We start from the raw sequence: 20,152 nt of genomic DNA, 5'->3' as shown, positions 1-20,152 counted from the left end.
AGCATTCACTCCTAGTCTCTCCTCCCTCCTCCCTCCTCCAGCTCCTGACAACCACTAATCTACTTTCTATAGATTTTTTTTCCCAAAGGATTGGCCTATTCTGGACTTTTCATATAAATAGAATCATATAATAGATAGTCCTTTGTGAGTGGCTTCTTTCACTTAGCGTTAATGTTTTCAAGGTTTAGTCATGTACCAGCATGGATCAGTACTTCATTCTTTTTCATGGCAGAATGATATTCCATTACAAATACATGCCACATTTTGTTTATCCATTCATTAATTGATGGACATTTGGGTCGTTTCCACTTTTTGGCTATTACGAATAATGTCATTATGGATATTCGTGTATAAGTTCTTGTGTGAACATATGTTTTCAGTTCTTTGGTGTATATGCCTAGGAGTGGAATTGCTAGGTCATATGGTAACTCTATGTTTAGCCTTTTGAGGAATTGCTAGACTATTTTCCACAGCAGTGCCCCCTTTTACGTTCCCATCAACAATATACAAGGACTTTACTTTCTCCATATCCTCCCCAACACTTGTTACTGTCTATCTTCTCTTCATAAGGAATGGTTCTCCAATTTGGCATTAGCACCAGAATCTCACTATAATGCTGTCCTATAGGATTGCATGTGGATAAAGAAATATGGAAGAAGGCAGCATGGATTAGTGGAAGATGCTCAGAAAGAACTTCAGGGATCCATACTGAGCACTTAGTTTAATAGTGGGTATTTCAAACCCACCTTAACCTTCATTTCTCTTTGGTTTGTTCCGTTATATACTGCTTATAATCTGCATTTCCTTCCATGAATGGTGCCAACTAGTAACATTATCCAATTAAAAAAAATTTTTTTTACAGTCTTCTTTTGTGATTCTAGAATAAATTGAGATCCTTCACTTTTTCTGGGGTTGCTCTGTAGATATTTGTAAATTGACTTTTTGTGTTATTTATGATACTTGGATGTTAAACTTTGCAGAAGATGTTGTGAAGCTAAATTTTATCAATGACACCAGTAAATTACAAGTCCCTGCTCTTATCTGGGACCTTTTTCAGTGATAATAGACAAGGCCATTTATCTCAAATTGCCAAGAACCCATAGTAAGAAAGTAACATTCCAGGATGAAAGCCACAGAGAGACATGGCAAAGTGTTCTCCTTTTGCCTCTTTTGGTAATATTCTCCATTGTTTATTTAATGATTGAATTGTTGTGGTGGAAGGAAAGTGCTGCTCTGGGAAGGAATTTGGAAATAGGCTGCAATTTGGTGACATAGTAGAGGCAGGGGGTGTTCCGCCCTTATCACGCCATTGGATGTACACCAACCTGAGCTGTAGATGCCTCCACCTGCATCTCGTTGCCTGAAGGCTTTTTCTGACCACCTTAGTACACTCATCTGCTTGCAGGCTGGATGTACTGGGGAATTACCACTCTGGGAGCAGCCCCAAACCAACAACTGATAAGAGATGATACATGTATGAGTTTCCTCTCGCTGCTGTAACAAATTAGCACAAACTCAGTGGCTTAAAACAACACAAATTTATTGTCTTACAGTTCTGGAAGTTAGAAGTCCAACGTAAGTCCCATGTGGCTATGTACTGGCAAGGTGTCAGCAGGGCTGTGTTCCTTCTGGAAGATCTAGGGAAGACTCTGTCTGCACACTTTTTCCAGCTTCTAGAAGTCTTTGGCATGTGGCCCCGTATTACTTTGACCTCTGCTTATGTGGTCACGTTTCCTTCTCTGACTTTGACTCTCCTGCCTCCCTCTTAGAAGGACTCTTGTGATAACATTGGACCTGCCTGGATAATCCAGAATAATCTCTCTATCTCAATATCCTTAATTTAATCATACTAGCAAAGTCCCATTTGTAAGGTAACATATTTACAGGTTCTGGGCATTAGAACAAGGGCATCTTGGGGGTCATTATACTGCCTACCTCAGCATATAAATACCCTAGTTCCTTCACTCCTTGAATGAGATAGCTCTGAGCATATGTTCTGCACAGTTCCCAGAGTCTCCCAGCAGGACTTCTCTCTGGCTATCCACACTGGTTACTTGCTCAATAATATACCCTTTCCTGGTTTCCTTCCTTTTCCTATTTCACTACCCACTATTTCTCGGAATAACCTCTCAGATTTAAATATAGATGGTCCCCAACTTACAGTAGTTCTACTTACAATTTTTCAACTGTATAATGGTGTGAAAGTTATACACATTCAATAGAAATTGTACTTTGCATTTTTAATTTTGATCTTTCCCAGGCTAGCAAAATGAGGAACCCTCTCATGATGCCAGGCAGCATCAGTGAGCTGCAGCCCCCAGTCAGCCACATGATCACAAGGGTGAACAACCAGTGCACTTACAACCGTTCTGTACCCATATTACCATCCTGTTTTTCACTTTCAGTACAGTATTCAATATATTACAGGAGGTATCCACATTCTATTACAAAATAGGCTTTGTGGTAGATGATTTTGCCCAACTGTAGGCTAATGTTAGTGTTCTGAACATGTGTAAGGCGGGCTAGGCTAAGCTATGGTGTTTGGTAGATTAGGTGTATTAACTGCACTTTCAACTTATGATATTTTCAACTTTTGATGGGTTTATCAGGATGTAACCCTATTGCAAGTCAAAGAAGATCTGTACTTGCATTCAAATCTTAGGGTCAGCTGCTTACAGCTCGGTTGCTTAATGTCTGTAAACCCTTAGAAGAGAGAATTTCTTCGGGTACTTAAAAAAATGATAGAAGTAAGTCAAAAGGACATAGGAACCAGCTGGAAAGAACTTCCACTAACCAAATCTAGGACAGTAAATAATGATCATAAAACATTATGACCTATTGAATAAAGTAAGAATCCATGAGTTCACTGATAAACAACAAGCAAATAAATAAGAAGGGAAAGTTCCTCCTGACATTCAAATCCAACTAATAAATGAAGAAGGGAGGATGGAATCATAAAATCATTATTTGGCAAGCATCATAATAATAACTGATTCAAGCAAGAAAATTCAGTGAATGCTAAAATCAGGGGGTAAAAGTTTGGGAATAAGAGAAATTTACACAGTCTCAAAATATTTCCCTACAAGATCATCACAGAGGGTAAAAGAGTAACTTGACAATGGAGAGATCTGGTAGACATCACCTTAACCAAATGTTCTAACTGGTTAATGGGACATATTCAGGTGCCTTCCAATATGATGCACTGAGAGGATCTCAGCATCGTTTCTGCAGTGTTCCTGCCCAAAGTGCATAACTTGAATCTAATCATGAAAAAAAGTGACAGAACCAAACTGAGGGACATTTCATAAAATAACTGGCCTGTCTTCTTAAAAAAAAGTCAATGTCATGAAATACAAAGAAAGATTCAAGAACTATTCCAGAATAATGGAGACTGAAAATACATGAAAACTAAATGAAATACATGATCTCGGTTTTTTTTTTTTATTTTCCTATAAAGGACATTATTGGGGGAATTGAAAAAATCTGAACAAGAGCTTTAGATTAGATAATAGAATTTATCAATATTAATTGTCTTGATTCTATAAATTGTACTGTGATCATGTACAAGAATATTGCATGGGTTCCCAACTTACACTGAAGGAAAGATAGAATGAAAGGTCTCGTGGAAACAGCTAGTAACGGGGGCTTGAGCTCAGCTACTGCCACAACTCTGCAGCTGCTGACTCCTTGGTGTTTGGCTGGGGGTAGTTCTCTAGTCATTGCTTTCCTCTTTTTTTTAAAATCGAGGTAAGGAGGCTTGAACCTCTCTCTTGCCTCTCAGAAGTGCTGCAGTGATGAATGGAAATGCCATTTTCAAACTGCTGTGCGACCTTAGTGAGGGAAATAGTTAAGTAACAAAGCATCCTCATCAGAGTACAGCCAGCTCTCCCTACAGTGCCAGGACCCAGGGTATGGAGTCTTTGCATGTTGGCGTGATCTACAGTATACTGCAGACGGCCACGCGGGGGAGAGGAATAGACTGCCTTCTTTCTCTCACACCAGTTACCCTGATCTCGGTGCTTTTATTTGCTTCATAGCACTTACCATAAGCTGCAATTAATTAAGTATTTGACTTGTTTCTCTCTGGTTTCCCCTCAAGAACATTAACTCAAGGAGGGCAGGAACCAAGTCTGCTTTGTTCTCCTTGTGTCCAGTGCCCAGCACAGTGCCTGACAAATAGTAGTGGCTCAATAAAGATGTATTTAGCGATGAATGAATGAGTTATATAACCCATGATATAATTTTCCTATTCCCTTATGACCGGATTTGACCACATTTGCAAGAAGCTTAATAACTGCCCATAAGCTTTCAAATTTCAGTAACCAAATAGACAATTTCCCGTGAATGTGGTTTTAAAGATACCAATTACGAACAACAAATAAAGAAGTTGACATGTGATACCTAACATGTGGGTCGCTCCTGTATCAGTGAGAATTTCTTAAGGAGCTTCAGCTTACAAATCTGGTAGCTGCGAAATGGATGATTCAGAATGTGGATTCTTTTTAAGTTTGAAAAGTAATCTGTTTGTCTCTTTATTTTTCTGGTAAAGAAATTGTCACATTTCGTTATGTTAAGTTGCTATAAAATGTGTGTCCGTTTTGTGTCAGTTTTGAAAAGCTAAACTGCTCATATCGCTGACAACAGAAAGGAGGTGAGGGGCGGTAGGGACACACCTTGGGATTAACCATTTGTGCTGGATAATCTCCAACCTGTATACAGCTTCTAGAGGTGACTGTTTTTGTTTCTATACGGTTTTAAAAGATGGAGCGATTTGTGTATTAAGCCTGTATCACAGCAGCGACCTGTGAGGATTTGAGCCACCTGTCCCTCTAGCCTCCTTTGTCCTGGTGCCCAGGGTCTGACAACCTGGCATGGCACCTGATGTGAGCAGAGCAGGGCGGACGGAGACTCTTATTAACTACATCAATTCCTTGATGGTGGTTGAGGCTGGGAAAGAACCTTTGTTCTTGAAAGCTGTGCTTCTGTTTTTTGCTTTCTGTATAAATTTTAGGAAGTCTTTTGTGTGTGTGTGTGCATATTTTGGATGCCTGGTCTGTGATCATAAACCCCTTTGCCTTCTAAAGAATGACTTTGATTTTGTCATGCTTATTTTTCAAACCCCCTTCACCGGCTCCCCAACACTTGTGGAGTAAAGTCTCCAGCCTTCACTCTGCATGTACTTTTCTTGCAATCAAATTCTAGAATGGTGGTGTGGTGACAAGCACAGATTCTGTGATTAAATGTCTGCTTCTGCCTCTTGGACAACCTTGGGCCAATTGCTTAACCTTTCTAAACCTCCTGTTTCCTCATGGAGAGCACAGTGGAACCTACTGCATTGGGTTGTTTGAAGATTAATTGAAATTATGCATAGAAGGCATTCATGCTTATGCCTAGAAGTTTGTAAAGGCTCAGTAAAAGGTTGTTATTTTTACCACCTCTCTCCCCTGATCCAGAAAACTGAACTAATTACTGTTTCAGGCACTACTGCAATTACCCCATAATTTGCATTTTCTTTCAGACTTCTTTTGCCTCATGCTTTTTCTCACTCCTTCCCCTCTTCCCCGAGTTCAAATGCCCTTCATTCTCTGATGCCCTGTCACAGTGTTGCCTCCTATCTAACCGCTTCTACAAAAGTAATGCCTCCTTTCCTGCTCCCCACACTTCTAAGTGACCTCTTCTTTCTTTAAATCCCCTTGACATGTTTTTCGGAGGTGAAAGTGGCAGCCACTTGAATCGAGGATGTTTTAGACTCCACGTAGGTGTCTCTTCCTTTCCCCTGCATCTCGGAGGTAGGGTCAGTCCTCCCTAGCATGCTGCTTGGCCGTAACTGGTAAACACAACTGCCTTGTGATCAGATCCAGCACGCAGCCGATGCTCAATAAATATTTATCCAGGGAAAGGATCTGTGTGGAGTGAAAGGAACGCTCTGTGGCTACCAGGTGTATCATTCCGTCAGAAGACCTGGTTTCATCTTAAATTGAAATTCCTCAGGGAGTGTGTATGGTGAGATTCGAAGAGCCTTTGAGCTTTGAGCCTGGGAGGATTTGGTGACATGTCAGATATATTTTATGGCTCATGGATTTAAGTTGGCTTTGGGGATTCTCCGTGTGAGGGCCGAATCTTCCCAGATTCATGGTCCTGTTCTCTCTGACAGCTATCATTTTCACTCATGGCCCAGGTTAAAAATGGTTGCATGAGTGCTTCATTATTTGAACAGATTATGATGGATTATTTCTGTCCTGCCATCTTTCTCTTTCTGAGATGGTGGAGCAAAAGACGAAGCCCCTATATTTTTGAAAAAATGTTTCTTTTCAAGAATAGAATTGGCCTTAAGGTGGGCGGGGGCATGCTGTCTCTGATTTTGTTCAGCACAGTTGATACGGGCAAGGCGTTGAAGTGAAAACAGAAAGGAATTTCCCACATATATTATAGGAGCTAAAAGCAAGACATTCATAACCAGAACTCTGTACAATTGCAGATAATTCCTCCTTGACGGACTAAAGTAAATAAACCTGAGGCAATTATTTTTTGATGCAAGGTAGGAGAATGGGGGGGGGGCTTAAATTGCCTATTTCTGAAATTCAGGAGACCTTGTTCTAGTCTCAGTCTCTCCGCTCACCAGTTGGGAGATTTGGCCAAATTGACATCTTTCCCTGGGTCTTACAATTTAAAAGACAACTCAAAGACTAGGACCTGCCTCCACTCTTTGAGGTCCAATTAGAACTTCTCTCTTCTCCCCAGGAGAAAACTCAAATTGAGAGAGGGGTTAGGACTAATTGTAGAAATGTCTGGCAGCTTTGCCTGGAGAAAATGGGGGTGTCGGGTAGGAGACTGATTCGCAAATGATCCATTTAAAAGGCTCTTTCTTTCAGCAAACATCCTTTCTCTGCTCCTACCATGGTGGATAGTACAGAGCTTTTAGGGAGGGAGGGAGGTGTCTGTCTGCACCGTGCCCCTAAGCAGTTTTCTGTCCACCTTGTCCTCCTTGTTTGGCACTTCTACAGTGGCGGCATGGCGTCTTTCCATTTCTCCCCTAGTGGCATGTCTTTTCGCCACACTGCCCAGCCTGGCTGTTGGTAGTTATAAAACATGAAAGAGACTGAATATGAATTCCTGCTTGTCTTCAAAGTGCAAAAGCACTGTTTTTTTTTTGTTTTGTTTTGTTTTTTTGGTGGGGAAAAAAACAAAGACAAAAGGATGATTGTCCTATTTTGAATGGGGCTTCCAGAGTTTGGGAATTGGGAAGGTGTACTCCACTGAACTATAAAGAATATGTACTCCTCTGACTGGGGAGTATGTGAGGATACCAAATGCACTGACGGTTGCTATAATCCCAGACAATGTAAGCTGTTGTGTGGTGTGTTTAGGAAATCCCCCAAATCCCGGGTCACCACAAGTGGCTCAGCCTAAGCAGACACCTTGGGTTGCACAATTTCCACAAACTTGGACTGAAGTTAAGGCAAAATTTCCCAGGCCTCAACACAGAAGAAAAAAAGAAAAGAAAATACAAGAAATGCAATCTGCTTCCCAAATGAACCAAATGCCAGTCTGTTCCCTGCAGCAGTCCAGAAATCTATTACCAGACAAAACAAAAACTCACTAGGAAGATGAATCTGCTCCCAGCAAAAACTTATTATTCACTCCAAAGTCGAAATTGTGAATGAACTTGTTCATTCAACAAACGTCTATTGACTTTTGGATTGCCCAGTGTTTTTCATTGCTACAAAGCTGCTTGTCTCAATCTGTGTACCTAATGGAAAGCTAACTATAACTTACATTGTCTGTGTGGGGAGATGGATTGGAATGAAGATATCGGTGGAATGGTTATTTGACTCTCTCTGCAGAGAGAGACCAATAATTCAGAGGGTGGGTTGATGGAATGGGAAAACAGGCTCGGACAAATCTCCCACTGATAAAACACCACTAAGTATTAGGTCCATTGATACACTTCCCAAGACCAGAATTAGGAAACAGAAAGTTTCCACCTGTCTCTTCTAGCTGTCATGAATTTCTGTTCCTGAGAATTAATCAAATTAAGAATCCAAAGGAAATTCCGCATTTATGGATGCTAGATTCAGAAGTATTTGGATGAGGTTACACCACAATGTCTTTGACCTGTTTTACTTTGGGGAACAAAGAGGGGCACAAAGTGTGCGTGTAGGGGTAGATGTGTCAAAGTGTGGCTTGTTCTTTATAGCTGTTCCCAGCCTGAAGCCTAGTTTGTTACATTAAAAAAATCAGATTTTTTTCCTAAACAAGTGAACCAGGAATATCTGTGTTTAGTAAGCAAGAAGCAAACTGAACAGGGAAATTCTGTGCTTTAAAACCCCACATAACTGATTTCCACTTTCTGAACATGTACTTCCTATTTCCTTGATACCACAGTCACCAGAGCGACCCGGCACTAGCTGCAGGCCACAGACTGGGGTACACGTAAGCAGTCAGGGCTGTCTCTCATCTGTTGAATGCTTGGGTTGCATGCATTTCCACAGTTGAGATTCCACACTGAGGCCCCGGGGCTTGGGAGGCTTATCAAGTTGCTCCTGCAAGCTTCTCTTATCTCACTTCCCCACGGATTGTGCCGAATGGCTAAATGAAGTCAGACTGGGAGCAGAGCTCCCTGTGGGGCCCACAGCCTCCTGGCGTGACTCAGCCTCACCTTCTCATTTCGGCACAAAAACTTGCTGTAACTTTTCCCCTACCTCAGCTTCCTACTTACTCACTGTGTATTTTTAGTAGCCCCTTTGCCCTCAGCAGAATGTCTCCAGAATCCCCAGCTCCTGGAAAAAGGCTTCTTCCATGTCGACCCTCGCTCTGTGATCGGGGGATTTGCTCCCCTTGCCGAGGATGCCCGCCCCCTGAATACTGGCTCATTGAATGCTCACCCCATCTTTTAGTTCTGAACTTAAGTAGTGAGATTTGAAGTTCGTGTTCCCCAACTACCGGGGTTCTTTCTCCTGTGCTTTCATGCCATCATGGCGTCCTCTTGGTGGTAGCTCTCATACTGGGTGGTCATTTACGTGGACATTCACATTCACCTTCCTTTGCACCTGTGCCCTGGAGAGCAAGGGCACGGGAGGGTCTATTTTATGCCCCTAGTATTTGATGCAGAAACGGTAAAACACCCCCCAAAGAAGGAATTGCTCAGTTACTGGATATCCATATGATTATACAGACTTTAACAACATGCTTTACAGAAGAATTTAATGATATGAGAAGATGCTTACTTTTTGCATGAAGAAAAAAAAGCAGTGTACAAACCCATATGTACCAGGATTCTAATTCCATATTCATAAAGATGTATATTTTAATAATTATATGTATATATGCATATATAAATATACACAAAGAGGGAAAAAAGGACTAGAAGAAAGTATGCCACAATCTCACTTGGTAATTTTGAAACTGTGGAATTAAACACTATTTGTTCTTAATATTTTACTCTAGCTTCTTTATAGTAAACATATATTACTGTTATAATCAACAACAAAAAAATACCATTTAAAAATGAACGGCAGATGGGAACTGTTTCATAATGGCGGGGGCACACCTAAGCCAGGTAGGATAAAATCTGATGAAATCAAGCATTGTTTTATGTGATGGTCTAACAGGAGGGAAAATAATATGGGAGCATACGCTTTAGTTAATATTCATAGTGGCCTTTTTATGGCTTTGTAAGCAGCTTTTGGCAAGAACGAGCTTTTTGCAGGAAAGCACCCTCTGCAGGAGGCCGCTTCTGTCTTGTCACTAACCTTAAACCAGGTGCCCCCATGCTCTGCTCATCTCTGGTCCTCTCGGGCCCTAGCACACCTTTCAGATCTTTTGATCACACAATACCTTGCCTAACCTGTTGATTCCTTCCACAGACCAAAGAAGTAGAAATGAAGAATGAGTAATTAATGTCCTATAATGGAAGAGAATATGTATCTATGTATATGATTGAATCACCATGCTGTACACCAGAAATTAACACAACATTGTAAATCGACTATACTTCAACTTTAAAAAAGTAATTAACAGATGACCAGATCTCTTCCCTAGCTTCCCCTTCAGAAATCTCGTGAGCAAACTGTCTGAACAAAATAGCCTCCAAGGAAGGATCAAGTCACAAGCCTGTGTGCAGAGGGGCGATGGCAATGACTCTGACCCTCTATCTCAATGATTAACTGAGATTTCTTCCCTTTTTCCATTCAAAAAACTTTCATGGCTGACAGAATCTTCAGAGATGGTTTTTGGGGGACACTGAGCCCACCATCTCCCCAGATTGCCAACACTCTGGTTAAAAGCAACCTTCCTTTCTACCAGCAGTTGCCTCTCTCACTGGTATTGATTTTCGAGCTTTGAGCAGCTGGACCTGAGTTCAGTAACAGTTTCATTGGTAGAACAGGAGGTATTTAAACCAGTTTGCTTCTTAGAAGATAGAAAGTAATATATTTTGAAATTAAGGGCTATTGAGATCACAAAGATATGTGATTAGACATAAAACTTTTCACTTAATGATTCTTCAAGGAGTTTAATCCTCCCTTGCATCCCCTTTCCCCTGGAATGATTTACAGGAAAGTCAAGATTAGATTACACATGGCATCAGAACAAGTCATTGCCTTGGATGATGGGGTATAGCTTTAAAAAACAGATCAGAGAAATAATTAAAATGTGAGACTAACCTTAATGGTTACAAAGGAAAAGAGTGAGACAGCATCATTCTTCTTACCGAAGCCTGTGCATTAATCTCTCGTGTTAAAACACTTTTGTGGGAAGGTCCTTGGAAGATCCTCACAAGGTCATGAAACCTATCCTTTTTCCTGCGCCCCACTCTCAAGGAAGAACTAAATCAATTAAGCAAATGAGATGGCCAGCCCAGTCCTCTGGGTGCTTCTTTAGCTACCGAACAGTTTAGTGGTCAGTCTTGGTCCTTGGAGTCTGACAGCCAGGGTTGAAATCTTGGCTTCGAGTGTTGACTTCAGATTATGACTGATGGACTGAGGCTCAGTTTCTCCATGTGAAAAATGAGGCTATACCTATTTCATAAAAATAATTACTTCATGAAGTTATTGAAGATTACATGAGATAATACAGGTAGAGTGCTCAGTACATTTGGAGCATGCCACATGCCCAAAATATGGCAAAATATGGTATCTACTCTGAGTCCTACTCCCTAACCGTCTCTCTTCTTTAAGCTGTTTTATCTTCTGCAGCTTTGGGTATCGTGCATTTGCTTGTATAGAGTTGCTGACACAAACTTTGAATAGTCGTCCTTTACTTTTTCCTCTCTTTGGCTTACTGTTATTTCTGTGTATCGATCTTAGGTCTGCGTCTTAAATTAGGCCCCTGTACTCTGAGGTCTTACTGCTGGGCAGTGCCTCCCTTTGCTCGATTTTTCCTTCTGTCTCAAGTGCCCAAATTGGCTTTTAGCTTGCAGACCATTTTATAATGGAAAAACAAGAAGTTTTAGTCATATAGACCCTGAGTTTAAGTTCTGCCTCTTACCAGCTACGTGATTTTAGGTAAGTTGCTTGCATCTCTGAGGCTAAGTATTCATTTTTCTCCTCTCTAATAAAACAATGGTACCTGCCCCACACCCACCTCCTGGGGCGGGGCTGGGGGGGTTGGGATTAAAAGGATTAAATTTAACTCTTATAGCTATGTGAAGCTCCTAGCAGAGAGCTATATACACAAAAAACATTTCTCCCTCCTTATTCCTTCATAAGTCACCACTGTAAATTTGTTTTTCTTGCTTCCAGGACCACCCTATATTGTTTATACTAGTGAGACACGCTAAGGTGCAGACTGATGCATTAAAATACCACTTAGTTCAGGACAGCCCCCTTATTAGGAATTCATGACCATTCTGTCAGGGCCCAGGCTGAAATTCATTTTGTCAGTTTAATCTTATGGGAGAGGGAGGGAGGGAGGCCAAGATGGAAAGAAAGCAGCATGGTCTGACCCGCTTCGCACTCAGAGCTACTTTCATGAAGTTCGTGAATCTGGTTTTGCTTCATAGTGAGTAGTATAAAACTGACAAAATGGGGAATGTCAGGAGGGCTATCACATTTATTTAAAAAAAAAAAAAGACATCATTTCAGTGTCTTCTGCTCCAGATGGACTTTTCTCAGGGGAACAGGGAGATTCCTGAATATAAATATCACACCAACTCCACAAACTTGGTGATTGTACAAAAGCCATTTGTTTCCAACTGTGTCGGATACACCCTTGCAACTGCCCAATTGTATGAATTTCACATTTTCCCCCTTTAAGCTTTGGAGCTGCACATTGAGCCTGTCACTCATTTTACATAAGCCTTCCATGGTTACTGCTAGGAAAGAATGAACTTGGAATCTCCTCCACTAAATCTTTAAAGTTTAAAATTTTTTAAGCAGAGGAGAGTATATGGAGAATTGAAAGTTAGAATTAAAATTTAGCCTGATGTGAACGTAGCTTTGATGGGTATCTCCCAGATTCCCATCAAGCGCACAAAAGCTTTTAAGTGGGAAGAGAGAAAAGCGTTGACAAAACGCTCAGTGTCATCTCCCATGAGTTCTCCTGTATTTACTCTGCCTTCCCCATGTGCCCTGTGACCTCCAAACTCTACCCTTTGACAGAAGCCCCATCTCCACTTTAGAATGGTGCTGGATGGGTGGAGAGGAACCTGGAAATAAAGGGTCCCATCGTGGTCACCCACTTACAGAACTGTACTGGGTCAGGCAAATGATTACCCCTGGGGCCTTGGTTGTCTTATCTATAAATTGGGAAGAATAATACTCAATTTATCAGGATGGCTTTGGAGATTAAGTTAAATCTTCAGTTTCTCAGGATCTGTAGTACAGAATAGTAGCCTGAAACACACCACGGTCAATTGGCTGTGAGATATGCTCTGTACTTTTTATTAGTACCGTCAAGTCTGAGGAATTCTACAAGAAACCCATTTAGTTCTGTTAACCTGTGCTAGGCAATGCTGAACCAGCAGGTACAAAAGTGATGAGTTTCTCACCATCTCCTTATTCTTAACCTTATACCCTAAGTTCCTGACTTGGAGGAACAGAGAGAAGGAGCTGGTATCACTGCAAGTAGGGGAGGAGGGAGGGCGGAGGAGTCCTGCCCACACTAGATGAGATCAAGTCCTGCACAGATTCTAGGCCAAAATTATTCCAGAGCTCTGGATAGTGATTCTCTAACTCATCTTTTAAGAAACATTTCTCCTCCAGCTAATCCCTTATGAATAATAACAAAAAAAAAAAACCTCTATTTGCAACAGGGTGAGAGTGAAAGAATTGAGGTGAAGAAAGCATTTTCAGTTGTTGTTAGAATGCATCAGAAGTAGTGAAAATCCCCTTTTCAGTGAATAGAAAGGCAGGAAGTGTGCTTTTCCCAGCAAAGTGTTAGGGGTGTGAATTGTTTTTTTCCTATCGGTAAAAGCAGTCATGAAGAAAAGAAAATGCCCTCAGAGATGCATACAGAGGTAGAAAGCAAACACCAAGTAAAGGAATGATTGTGGTGTCCTTACAAATGAATGAATGAAAAAACAGAGAACTACTTGAGAGAAAATAATGGACTTTGGGATTGTTTGTGAAAGGACGGAGGTGATTCCTTTTTGCCAGTCACGCAGCCAAATTAGAAAAAAAATGATAATCAAACATGGGATTTGTTTTTATATTCACGACATCAGTTCAATTTATCATTAACTGAGTGGGCAAATTTGGGAATGCCTGTTTTAAGAAACTGCTCCAAAAATAACCTTGTAAAATCAGGTTAGAAACACACTATATGCCCTGAGGGCGGCAGGGAGCAAAAGGTAAAATATGAAATTAGAAAGTGACCTATAACTGTCACTTCATTGGTAAAGGTGATAGAACCTCCATTGTCAGTCAGGACCTGGTTCGATGTCTAATTTCACTGGCTGTCTAACTTATCAAATTAAATTAAGTACAAATGAGGAAATACCTGGCTAGGAAGAAAATACCATGCCATTTTGCTTTCTATCAACTGAACACCATACCAAGTGGCACAGACAAGGAAAAATAAACTCAAATATTTTATTGGAGGAATAAAAGTTAAATGGGATTTTTCCCCCCAAAGTGGCCTGACAAAAGGTAGCTGACAACACTTGGATTCCTTGGTGCTTGCTGTATGTCCGGAATACAGAAACGTTTGTTTTCTATCATTTATTCCACTAATATGAGTGCTGATTATATGCCAGGTTCAAGTCAGTGCTTTATGGGATAAACAATGCCTCCCCCTGCCTCTGGGCCAAATGCTTCAGTGTCATTCACCTTTCACTGCAGAATTAACAGGAGCGTTTGCTGGATAGTTCTCTCTCCATAGACAACTGAAGACAAGAGTCCCCCCAGTAGGAACCCCGCCCCCCGCCCCAAGTTGCATCCAAAGCATCTCTCCTTCTCAGCATTTCCCACATGTACTTGGCAGTGCCAACAATGTAGAAGCCTTCCTGACCCTTTGGTTAGCCCTTGTGCTAAAATTTGTCCTGAGTAAGTGGGAGCTTGAGGGTACAGTGCGTTTTTGAAGCAAAGGCACCAGAAGTTGTTAAGGAAAGATGAAAAAGATGAGCTCTGCCTGGGAATCTAGAAGGCTGCGGGACCCAGAGTAATGGAAGGAGGGCAGAGTTCTCAGTGAGCAAGAGAGTCTGACCAGGGCAAGGTACAGATCTTCCCTGGATCTAGGTCTTCCTGCCAACAAATGCAGGCTGTGGGAAGAGACGCTTCCAGCTCAGGTGCTCGTTGTGTTTCTGTGCAGCTCACTTGCTTCAGCATTTCAAATTTTCTCCACCTTAGAAATGGGAAGGAAGGTGATGACTTTTTTCTAAGTGATTCATGAAACAAGGAATTTTACAAAGACAGAAACCCTTCAGCCTTCCTCACCTGTGCTTTATTTCTCCCTTTTCTGTGCTTTATCAATCTGCATTTTCAAATGGGTCTTTTCCCCTCTACCTATACAGTAACCCCCCACCCCCACCCCACTTTGTGGAACTAGCCTCCTACCTAAATCTGCTCCTTCTGTTTCAAAATTTCACACCACACACATTCCCCGAGAAACGCTTAATTCTGCTTCTACATATTATTCGGATGAAAAATGCCAACTGTAGATAAGTTGTTCTGTTTCCTATTCATCATTTACTTTCCTCAACAGATCTCTCCCCACTGATACGTGGACTAACATGGGTCTAGGCATAAAGACAGCTGTTAAAGGAGGAATCACATGGGATACATTTTGGACACTACATAGCTGTGTGTTTTAGACTTTCATGGGGAATGCAGATACTACTAAAAAAAAATCAAATTTTAACAAACCTTTATAGAAAAGGAATGTGACAAATCTGACATCTCTGTCCCTTTCATTGTGGGATACAGTCATATACCTTTATCCTTCACAGGAACTTTCCCTTCCATAAGGTCTGGTCAGTAATATTTAAAATATAGAAATCCTGTTCATTAAAATAGCTTCATTAAAATATTTATTTCTTCCTTTAGAAAAAAAAAATCTAAAACTTTTTAGGGCCCAGTTTTAAAAAGCAACATGCTGTAGCTGATTTATTTTGGTGGTTGTTTTTAGGGATGTGAAAAATATCACCACTGCAACTAGCAAGAACTATAAATGATACGTTATTGCAAATGTTCTAAAAAATCAGAACAAAACTAATTTATTATAATTCTGTCTTCATTATACACCACATGTTGGTGAGTTAAACACAACAAAATTATTGTCTTTTCTTTTAAAAGTGTCTACTAAAGATAAAAAGAATAAGGTAACAATTAACATGTAGTTTGTTACATTAAAAAATCTGATATACATATTTCTATTGCCTGTTAGCTTGTTCTAAGCCTTTTAACTATTACAAAAAAAGAAAAAAAAGAAAAGTCATTATTCAAAAGCAAACATTCACTTCCGTTGATACAACATTACAGTACAGTCAACTAACATCATTCAACAAAGGTAACAAGTCTAACCTTAGCTTCTTGAGTTAAAAGTCTGTAGACCAGATTGCTACAAAAGGTTCAATGCTGCTTCACAATTGTGTTAGCTTTTTGGAGGACATGGTACTGTCTGCTGATGGCTTCAGAAGAAGGGGTCATGCTACTGGTAAAAGCACAGGGGAACCCCAACCTGTCATTAATCATTTTATTGAGCATTGTAGTTAGAACAGCATTATTGAGTTTAGCACAACAACTAAAAATAATAATAATAATATAATAATAATCATAATCATAATAATGATAAGAATAAAAACCAAACACAAACTGGAAGCCTGGAGATGCTGCCAGCTGTGTCAAACCCTTGCGATACGCTATACTAAAAAAATCTGAAATATCCACCCGTCCTCTCCACTCTGCCACAAACTAGCAAAGTCAAAAATACAAAAGTCTTCAACTTGTTACTTTTGCAGAATAAAGCAAAAACGTCTTTGTGCTCCTTACTACCAGAAGCAAAATATCCACTGAGTTACCACATGTAATAGCTTCTGGATGTGTCAACTTGGTTTGGCTTGGTGTCTGCAGAACCATCTTTGTCTTTCTCGCTGTCACCTTCCCAGAGGTTAATGAGTGGTGGGTACAGCTCATTTAGTGGGATTGAAGAGGTTTTTTGCATATACTTTTTTAATGAATGGTGGTAGTTTTTTCTCTTAAATCTTTTGGCAACGTACACAGCAATGGACGCAAGGCTGATGACGGCAAACATGGACCCCATCACTGCAGCAAGGGCTGTGCTGGTTTCTTGATCAGAAATGTCCAGTGCGAAGGCGGCGTTTTTGGTTGTGACATTAACACATGACCTTTGAGTCTGCTGATGAATATTAGACACTGTGAGACACACTTCATAATCTGTGGAAGGCTGAAGATGTGTCAGGTTGTATTCGTGAACGTCTACCGGGACCCTGGCGGTGTATGTTATGTGGGGGTTGTCAATCTTCATGGTGGCAGATGACCATTTTAAATTTGATGTCATGACATTGGAATTAACTTTCCAGGACACTAAAATGGAATGAGATTCTGTCTGCTTGACGTATATTTTCAGCACTTGAGCACCATCCAGAAGGGTTCCGTTAACCTTAATTGTCACCACTCGAGTGTCTGCCCCTTCAACATTCTGGGCAACACAGGTGTATCTGCCTGAGTCTTCAATTTGTATGTTAGCTATTTCCAAGGTGCCTTCGCTGCTTAGCTTGTATTTATCTGAAAGGGTTTCCACAGTTATCTTATTTCCAAGGGGAGTGACCCAGTAAATTTCAGGTTCTGGCTCGGCCATGGCCCGACAGTCTAGGAAAACTGCTGTGCCGATATCCATGTTTAAATGATTTGGGAAGGTGTCGTGAGATATCATTGGGAGGCACTGTTCACTTGAATCCTGGATTAAAACTTCCTTCACCTGCTGCCCTCTGAATTCGGGCGGCATGGCACAGAACATGGATAAGGGCTCCATGAAGCGGATGTTTGTCTTGTTGGAGTTAATCCAGTGAATGACACAGTCACACCTTAGGGGATTGCTGTGGATGCTGATCTCACGCAGATTGGGAAGGGATTCTACTGTCTTTTGGTAAACGGCATTCAAGGCATTGTTGTTCAGCATCAAGCTTTCCAGGGCAGGGACGCTTCGAAAAGCCAAGCGGTGGATGTAAGATAATTTGGGGTTATTGGTGGCTTCTAACTTTGTGAGTTCAGGCAAGTTATCCAGGGCGTAGCGGTCCACGGAGACGAGTTCCCCCATATTGTTGATTCCCAGTTCTTTTAACCGGAGCATATTCTTGAAGTCCCCTTCCTGGATTTTGTGTATGGGGTTTTTGTTGAGGTCTAAGAATTTCAAATTTGGAACTTTTTGCAGGGCAAGTTGAGGGACTTTGACTAGTTTGTTATCATAAAAAGACAGGCTCTCGAGGCTATCCAAGCCCACCAGGGCATTTCCAGGAATATCAGTGAGATACATTCCAGCCAAAACTAAGCTTCTCAAATTTGAGAGGGGTTTGAAGTTCATATCCAGAATTCCAATCACAGGATTTTCCCCAATCATGAGAATTTCCAGGTTGGGTGTTGAATCAAACCAGCGGCTATCAATAATTTTCAATTTGTTGGAGTTCAGGTGAAGCCTTAGAAGATTTTTTAAGCCTGAAAAAGCATTAGCAGAAATAGTGCTAATCTGGTTATGGTTGATGTAGAGTTCTTGAAGGTTGCTTAGGTCTTGCAGACAATAATCATTCATTTCTGTAATCTGATTTTCCTCCAAATGCAGAGTGGTGAGCTGGGTCAGGTTTGCCAGCCCTACCTCCTTAATATTTGTAAAGTTGTTTTGGGAGAAATCTAGCTCAGTCAAGTTGAAAAGCTGCTGAAGTTCATCCACAGTCTTTGCAATGTTGTTGCTCTGTAGGAGAAGAACTTGTGTGTCACTCGAGAGATTACTGGGAATCCTTGTTAAGCGGAGATCGTTGCAATCAACGGTGGTGGCTTCTCTATAAGTTGATTGTGGGGTAAACCAGGGCCTGATTTCACATACACAGAGTTGTGGACACTCACTGTTTTGTAGGGAAGACCCAGTTAATGAAGTCATTAGCAAGCCCAGCACCAACTGGCAAGCTGCTAAAACAAAGCTCATTCTAGCCATGCTGGCTTGCTGAGCAAGCTCAACCCCTCACACTTGTTAAGTTTTAACAAAAGGTGAACACTATACAGTGGTATGAAAGACAGCAAGCAGAAAAAGGAAACATTCAAGCAAAGTCTCTGCTGAGATGTGTAGAATTCCAGAGTCTGAAGGGACAGTTTTCTGGAGTTTTCAAAAGGCAGGAAGCAATTTGGAGCCTTCTAACTGTGTCTCTCAATTCCAGGCATGCGCACAGCTCTGGGGCATAAGTTACTTCAGCCAAATCAAAGTCTGGAGATGCGCCTGAAAATTAGATTAGGACAGATGTTACGTTTATTCCATACGCTTTCTACATTATAGCTTTTCTTTTGTCTACTAAAAAGGCATAATCACTTAGAAATCTAATAACAGAATGTTCAAATTAACTAAACAAGCTTTTAAATTGTAGAATACTTTTAATATATTATTACACTTACTACACTAAAGTAATTTTAGAGTTCCTTCACTCTTACAATTGAATTGGGACTACTTGTATTACTGGGTAAAATCATTAAATACACATGCACTCATGTTTAACAGAAACACTCAGAAAAGCACATAGATGTCATTTCTTTAAAAACAAAGGTATCTGTCTTTCACTTTCTAGCTTACTTCATTTAGTACGATAATCTCTAGGTCCATCCACGTTGCTGCAAAGGGCGTTATTTCATTCTTTTTTATGTCTGAGTAGTATTCCATTGTATATACACACTACATCTTTATCCATTCATCTGTCGATGGACATTTAGGTTGCTTCCATGTCTTGGTTATTGTAAATAGTGCTGCTGTGAACAATGGGGTGCATCTATCTTTTTGAATTAAGGTTCCCTCTGTATTTATGCTCAGAGTGAGGCTGATGGATCATATATTGAGTATATTTTGTTTTTTAAATGAAGTAAGCCAGAAGTAGAAAGACAAATACCATATGATGTCATTTATATTTGGAATCTTAAAAAATGACACAAATGAACTTATTTGCAAAACAGAAACAAACTCACAGGCATAGAAAACAAATTTATGGTTTCCCAGGTGGGATGGGGAGGGATAAATTGGGAGTTCAGGATTTGCACATACTAACTACTATATAAGATAGATAAACAACGAGATCCTACTGTATAGCACAGGGAACTATATGCAATATCTTGTAATAAACCTATAATGAAAAAATATGAAAAGGAATATATATGTATATGTGTACCTGAATAACTATACTGTATACCAGAAACTAACACAACATGGCAAATTGACTATACTTCAATTAAAAAAAAGTGGTGGCTTTAGAAACCACATTTATTTATGGTTCCCCAAAATCAAAAGGTCATTCCTCATAAAAGCAAAATGTGAAAGCCAGCTTATTAAAAACTCAAAGTTCACTTTTAGTTATTTATACTTCAATTAAAATTTGTTTTCAGGTATTTGTTTTCAGGAATTCTTTCTTTTTCACATGCTACATTCTGCAGACATATTCACAGATGACCTAGCTCAATTATTGTTATGTAAAAAATTAATTTAACACAATAACAAAAGTAAAGTA

At 40.4% G+C, this 20,152-nt stretch overlaps 1 protein-coding gene and 1 long non-coding RNA gene across 3 annotated transcripts in view; one reads left to right on the top strand and one right to left on the bottom strand.

Moving 5' to 3' along the window:
• The window catches only part of LOC140686806 (uncharacterized), a 100,863-nt gene that overhangs the window by 44,127 nt on the left and 36,584 nt on the right, over positions 1 to 20,152 (top strand). The window lies entirely within an intron of this gene.
• Positions 15,630 to 20,152, bottom strand: part of LRRN1 (leucine rich repeat neuronal 1) — a 36,401-nt gene continuing 31,878 nt past the window's right edge. For both annotated transcript variants that reach the window (XM_006196510.4, XM_015237039.3), the window contains exon 2: positions 15,630 to 18,882. In XM_006196510.4, coding sequence (XP_006196572.1) covers positions 16,453 to 18,603 — 2,151 coding nt within the window. In that variant the 5' untranslated portion in view covers positions 18,604 to 18,882 and the 3' untranslated portion in view covers positions 15,630 to 16,452. The remainder of the gene's footprint in view (positions 18,883 to 20,152) is intronic.

Source organism: Vicugna pacos, chromosome 17, assembly GCF_048564905.1.
Source record: "Vicugna pacos chromosome 17, VicPac4, whole genome shotgun sequence".
NCBI classification, from domain to species: domain Eukaryota; kingdom Metazoa; phylum Chordata; class Mammalia; order Artiodactyla; family Camelidae; genus Vicugna; species Vicugna pacos.
Note: the sequence above shows the minus strand (reverse complement) of the source record. Positions and strands in the feature narration are given on the sequence as shown.